We start from the raw sequence: 7,438 nt of genomic DNA on the forward strand, positions 1-7,438 counted from the left end.
CATCAATGGCTCGTCTGTCTGTCTCCCCTATTTTTAAGGATCAAAGCTACAAGTATCTCGGAATCGAATCGGTGAGAATGTTGCATACATTGGTGCTGCGACCAAAGCCAGAATAACTAAAGAGTACTTCTGTAGACTCCGGAAAATATGGAACTCAGAGTTGTCTGCATTTAACAAGACTATATCTCACAATTCTTTTGCAGCACCAGTGCCAGTACCAACATTTGGGACATTGGACTGGACACTCGACGAGTTACGCAGCCTGGACATCAAAATCAGAAAGATACTGACCACAACTGGCAACTTCCACTGGTATCAGCGGCACTGATAGGATATATGTGAGATGAAGTGATGGCGGTAGAGGCATAAGGTCAGTCCAAACAGCCTTTGAATGCATCATTGTATCATTTAGACAACACCTGCTGAACAGTAAAGAACGAAATGTGTATATACCATTGGTTTCTCAAAATTGACAGACATCTTTAGAGTTGGAGAAGAACATGAGACAGCCTGGCTGATCCAGATGATCCAGGTGTAGCAGAACCGGCATTCTTTATCAAAAGATGGAGGTTTGGTGATACTCTAAGAATACAAGTGTCTTATGCGACCCAAAGGAGTCTGGAATGGTCTACCTAAACAGAAGTTTGGATGGGAAACAAGCAACATATCAGCAAAAAGGGAGTACACATCCCGTAAGCTCGCGGGCAACAACAGTATTGACAGGAAGAGTAGCTTCTCCTGGATCTGCGATAGATACATTACATTCCTCTTAGAAGGATATGCTTTGCTATCCAGGAGCACGATATAGCTGCTAAATACCTGATAAACAAGACGGACAAAGACTTCACCAAACGTCCACGTTTTGATAAAAAAAATTTCGGCTCTGCTATACTAGTGTGGAGGATATTACACACATAATCAACAGCTGCACCAAAACGTCTACAAGATACTACCTACCCTTGAGGCATGATATATTTCCAAAGACTATTTTCAATGCTATCCGCAGGAAGGCCTGCCCTAATGTATACATCAAAAGCATGCCAGAACTAGCAGGTATTCATATCTTTAAATGCAAGGAATACTGATGGTACCCCACTCCACAAAAAAAACATCAATGCGGTGCCGACATAACAGACCTGATATTGTTCTAAGGGATAGGGAACGAAAGTCATGGACTATTGTAGAGGTCAACTGCCCAGCGGATGTGAATGTACAATCAAAAGTTCAGGAAAAAGAAAACATGGCAAGTTAAGGCGGAACTTACAGCTCATGTACCCTGACAATGAATTCACATTTGTACCTATCATCATAGGGGCATTAGGTTATGTACCAACAAATAAGCACAAAGGTCTAGAAATAGTCGGTTTCAGGGACAAAAAAGCAAAAGGAGCTGACGCGGATTCTTCAAATCCAGTTTATTAATGGTATTGTGAAGATTTCCAAAACTTGTGTGTTTGTGTGTGTGTAAAGTGTAGATTCTGATAGGGTAGAAATTCGGAATATTTCCAATGCAGCACATCACCCGAACTCCGGGCTCCGTACATTCTAGAACTTGAACTTTGAGTAAAATTGAATGTCCACTGGTAGTGCAGAAACTCTAGATACATCAATTGTGTGAGTTTTACGAAGAGTGATATATATAATCTAATTAAGATGACTTAGAACGAATTTAGTACATCTGTATTGTTAGTTACACAACTATTTCGGTACCGTTTCTAATATAAGGTCAGCAATTCTGAGAGGATGGGGCAAGTTGATTACATCGACCCCAGTACTTGTCTGGTACTTTGTTTTATGGACACCCCCAACGGTTGGAAGTAAAATTGACCTCGGAGGGATCTGAACACTTTATCAAGTCCAAAAAACTTCAGACATGGAGTTCGAGCGAAACATCGTCCTATCCTTTCTTCAAACCGTACACGAAAAGTGTCGCTAAACACTTTGGCCGACGTGCTCAACGATTCTGCTAGCTCGCCATCTTAAATCAGTGCATAATAATTTCAGGCAAAACGCCTGGAATTTGAGTAAGGGGTTAATTGATGTCAATTATTCAATGGGTACTAATTTGATCTAATCCGAAAGGATGAAAGGCAAAGTCGATGTCGGTGAAATTTCGACCCAAAACGTAAAGACGGACGAAATGCCGCTGAGCATTTTGTCTGGGGCTCTAACGATTCTGGCAACTTGGCACCTTATATCTGTGTATAATAATGATAATTCCTCCTCTCTGAAATTCGGACAATAATTAGATGAAGACTTTAATTTAAAAAAAAATAAGTGTGAAGATTGATAGGTTGGGCCGCCTTTGCTCCTACATTGGTAAGTTGGACCGCCTCTGATCCTACATAGGTAGGTTGGGCCGCCTCTGATCCTAAATCCAAGGAGGATCATAGTTGGCCTTGAGATAAACAAGAACAGCAAATTTTAGTTATCATGTTTCGTCCCTTCCCAGCTTTCCAGCTTTATTCTACATCATGCACAGACGCATTTAATTAAAATAATTACATGGTTTTTATTACGAAGCATGAAGAGACAACAATGCATCAGATAGACTAATTATATATTCATCCTTGTAACATAATAAGATGCTAATGATAATTAAAAAAGAGAGAAGAATCACCAAAGAAAAAACAAAATTAGTTTCTCTCGCCCTCTACTAAAAATCTTATTAAATATGAGCCAATAAGGGATCCTCAATCCGGTCAGATAACTTTTTAGAAATAGCAACTAAATCTGCCTCAATAGCCATAGCTTGCTACCATAACAAATGATCCATTGGACAATATAATGCTTGGTGCACAAAAAGACGGGATAGTCATGGTCAGAATGCCTTTGATCATGTGATGATCTGGATTGATCAAGGGCAAAACATCATCATCATCATCATAGTCATCGTTGTCGTCGTCATCGTCGTCATTCTCCTCTTCCTCAACCTCCTACTCGTTACCATCATCATCATCTTAATCGTCGTCGTCATCGTCATCATCATCATCATCATCATCATCATCATTAGCAATAGCAACATTATTTAATAGCTGATCAATCTTACAAGACACTTGATATTTTAGTTAGCAAAGATTAATCAAGCATATCTCTGTTTTTAGTAATTAACGAGTAATTAAGTTATTAATCAGGTAAATTTGAAAGAAAAATATAAAAATTATTTTATTCATAAATTACTGGTGAGTCAACAACGTTTTTTTCTGCAATGCTATAGGACGGAATAAATCTATAGATTTTAGCCAACCCTAACTAGATATGAGATGTTCCACCCAAAAAGTGACACAGACAGATTATATGTACCAAGAAAAAGAGGGGAAGAGGACTGATTGGATGCGAGCACAGCATTAGAGCAGAAGAAGACAGCATAGCATGGTATGTAAAAAATGCCACAGAACCGCAATTACTGGAAATAAGAAGGCCAGGCTTGTGTAGGATGAAAGATTGCAAAGATAAAACACTGTACAAGCACTTGAAAATGAATGAAATTGAAAATAGGTGGACAAAGAAAAGAATGCATGGACAATATCATAGGGATGTTGCAGATAAGACAGGCAGAAAAAGATGGCTATGGATGACTAAAAGTGACTTTAAAAAAAAACTGGAAACGGAGGCTCTAATCTATGCTGCGCAAGAGAAAGCATTTAGAACCAATTACATCAAATACACAATAGACAATACTTCAGAAAGTGATAAGTAAGAGCAGAATTTGTGGACAAAATAGTGAGACCGAATGGCATATTACCAGACAATGTACGCCACTATCCCAGAAGGAATGTAATAGACGTCATGACAATATAGCAAGGATTGTCCATTTGGCACTTTGCAATAAGTATGGACTTGACAGAGCATAAATCTGAAGGCATCATCGAAAATGATAATGCAAAGATCTATGGGATTTTATGATTCAGTGTGACCATGAGATAGAGAATAAGAAACCAGACATAGTCTTAACTGAGAAAGAAAGCAAATGCCCAGCTGACAACAAGGTAGCGATAAGGAAGAAAGTAAAGTCGATAGATATGACAGGTTAGCTCGGAAGGTTAAGCAGCTGTGGTCGCTGAAAAACGTGGTAGTAGTACCAATAATTGTCGGAGTCGTGGGAATAGTGAATAAAAATCTCGAGAAGTTCATGGAACAAATAAGAGTTGTAATAAAGGTGGAGCACTTGCAGAGAACAGCACTGCTTGCAACCGCTCGAATACTCCGGAAGGTGCTCGAAAATTAAGAGGTGTTACATTAGTTCACTGATAGTAAACAGCTGACACTGTAGTACATCTCCAGCGTTAGAAGCTGTGCAAAGATAATACAATGATGATGAGGATGATAACAACAACAACAACAATAACAACAATAACAACACCAACAATAATAATAATAATGATAATAATAATAATAATAATAATAATAATAATAATAAAATTAGAAGCACAAAGCCTGAAATTTTGTGTGAGTGGGCTAGTCGATTACATCGCCCCCAGTATTTGACTGGTACTTAATTTATCGACCCCGAAAGGATGAAAGGCAAGGTTGACCTCGGTGGTATTTGAACTCAGTACTTAAAGTCGGAAGAAATGCTACTAAGCACTTTTCTCACAGCTCATCGCGTTAACAACAACAGCAACATCAACGACAACATCAAGAATAAAAAATAATCACAAGAGCATTCAAAGAGCACTAACCTCCGCCAAGGTAACACCAACGTCCTCTCAGCGATTAGCTGGAGGTGATTTTTAAAATGAGAATATCTGAAATGAACTCGACCGCTCTCAAAGATTAAGAAAAGAAAAAGAAAAAAACGGAAAAAATAATCCAGAATCCTTGACCGGTAGCGGATCGATCCCCAAATCTAATCACTTCGTGCCAGTCGCGAGGCCAAACATCCCTGAAAGTTTCATCTGAATCCATCCAGCGGTTCTTGAGATATCTTGTCCACGGACAAACAAACGCAACTGAAAACAATACCTCCGCCCTAGTGAAGGCGGAGGTAATAATAATAATAATGATGATAATAATAATAATAATAATAATAATAATAATAATAATAATAATAATTCAGACAAATACATAACAAAAACACCAGGACTTACAAATATATATAACATACAGAAAATTGCACTACTGGGTACTGCACACATTCTACGCAAAACACTTTCAATACAGTAAACATAAGAGCACCACAGCAAACCACAGCACATACCCAAGGCGCACAGAGCTGCGCTCGGTAGTGAAGTGAAAGCACGTTATAAAAATAAAACTACTGAATAATAATAATAACAATAATAATAATATAATAATAACTATGGTGATGATGATGATGAAGATTTCATTTATTTACCACAAGGGCGAAGGATGAGCGGGAAAATACAAAAACAGACATAAAGTGTTGGGGCTTACATAGTAATAACAATGATAATAACAATAATGTCTTCCATAGTCGAGTTATGTGTCTGTCTTCGTCAATTCTGAAGAAGTCGTCCCTTCTCGGTCACTTGAACCGGTTTCTTTTCCTGAGTTTCCCCACTTGAAGATTTTCTGTAATACCATTTGTTTTCTGATATCCGACATTGATGATGGCATTTGCATTCTTTTAGTTTCCGGCATGAAGTACAAGAGGAAAACGCTCAAAATACAACCAATGCTACACACCGTTTCAGGTACCCATGGTATGATATCCATCTGACGGAAGAAAACAGATGGAATATTAAATACATGTGAATATGTGTGTGTGCGCGCACGCGCACGCACACACACACACACACGCTCTTATGTATATATATATATATATATATATATATATATATACTCTTTACTCTTTTACTCTTTTACAAGCTAATGGACCCCAGGACTTACTCTTTGTAAGCCTAGTACTTAGAGATTGTTTATTAATTATAAGAATTTCCTAGCTATGTCAATGACTACTTTCATGTTATAAGGTGGGTTGAATCATAAGATTTTCCTTTGTCTACGGCTTCTTGGTCTATTTGGATTTGGTTCAATGTAATCTATGCTATTCTTGAACTTGGATCTTTCTAATGCAGCATTATAGTATAGAGCGTCTTTTTCAAGAGTGTCTTTATCAGCAGATAAACTGAAGACGTGGCTGCTAATGTTAACTAGTTGTTTAATGACTGCTGGTGGATAGTTGGAGCCTATGTCTATGTATGAGGCCTCCTCATTTGTTTTATGGTAGGGCGAAAAATTGCCTGTGCTAAGGTTCATATTAATATCTAGGTAGTTGACTTCTTTAAGGCTGGCGCTAATTGTAGTGGTTAGACCTAATTGGTTAAATGTTTTGCATAGTTTTTTTCCTTATTCTATGGCTGTGGTGTTCATTTTTATTGTGTACCATTCCCAGGTCATTGTCTATATAAACCTATGTTAGCTTCTTTTTTTTATTTCTTTTCGAAGGATATCTAGGATGTAGATGCCTACAAGTCAGCTATCTCTGCACCAGACTAGCTCCCCATTGCTACGTCAAGTAACTCGTCCCCATACTTTTTTTACCCAATAGGAATTATCATGAAAGAGCGATAACTTCCTTGGGTTCATAATTATATCTGGTCACATATGCCTTACTGAATTCAGGTGGCTTCTGAAGGAAGCGGATTTTGAGCGCCAAGCGCTGTTTGTAATCTGAATTAGACACAGAGCAGAAATATGTCTCACCTCAAGTGGCACAGTGTTGTGTGTCCTGTCTGATTTTAGGATATTTAAATGTTCGTTTAGTCCAGCGCGATTTAGGATCATATGTGCGCACACACATATATACGCACGTAAGTACGTACGTTTGTATGCGTGTATATATGTATGAATGTATATAGACACACAAACACAGACACACATATATATTCTGTTTTCTTGCCCATGGCACACGCAGAGTTCCGGTGGAACTGCGAAACAATTCACACATACACACACACATGATACTAATTTTGAATTCTGTACCGGTAATTACTTACAAGAACGCGAGAATAGGGCGACAGCATAGTTCCAACATTTCCAGAGAATGTTAAGAAACCAAGTCCGATATTCCTGGAATTATATGAGGAACAGTATAAACGAAAGACAATTCAAACAGTGGAATAAAGAGTTATGTAATGAGGGAGAAGATAAAGCTTAAAATTTCTAGCAGACTATTTCGTGGAACAGAGAGGGGTGTGAGAGAATAAATGAATTGGAAGGTAATCAAAGTTAGGGGAAATGTTTATAAAAAAGACTTAAGAATAATTGAAGATGAGCTAACAGAGAAGGAAGCAGAAGTAAAGATGTTATGGTAGTAGAAACTTTTGCACTTCGTTCAAATTTTTGATCTTGTACTTGGAAAATTTCAGCTCATCATACAAAAGTGAGCTGAAAAATAAAACTCGTAAATCCGGGGTTACTAAAGCGGGTCCTCATAAAGTGAGATATTACTGCATATATATATATATACATA

General features: G+C 37.9%; 2 protein-coding genes across 2 annotated transcripts in view; both read right to left on the reverse strand.

Moving 5' to 3' along the window:
- The window catches only part of LOC106867570 (solute carrier family 22 member 6), a 68,537-nt gene that overhangs the window by 32,652 nt on the left and 28,447 nt on the right, over positions 1 to 7,438 (reverse strand). The window lies entirely within an intron of this gene.
- Positions 5,307 to 7,438, reverse strand: part of LOC106867566 (solute carrier family 22 member 21) — a 16,928-nt gene continuing 14,796 nt past the window's right edge. The window contains exons 6-7 of the mRNA XM_014912476.2: positions 6,963 to 7,035; positions 5,307 to 5,679 (exon numbers count right to left, since the gene is read on the reverse strand). Coding sequence (XP_014767962.1) covers positions 5,443 to 5,679; positions 6,963 to 7,035 — 310 coding nt within the window. The 3' untranslated portion in view covers positions 5,307 to 5,442. The remainder of the gene's footprint in view (positions 5,680 to 6,962; positions 7,036 to 7,438) is intronic.

Source organism: Octopus bimaculoides, chromosome 11, assembly GCF_001194135.2.
Source record: "Octopus bimaculoides isolate UCB-OBI-ISO-001 chromosome 11, ASM119413v2, whole genome shotgun sequence".
Classification (NCBI taxonomy): Eukaryota; Metazoa; Mollusca; class Cephalopoda; order Octopoda; family Octopodidae; genus Octopus; species Octopus bimaculoides.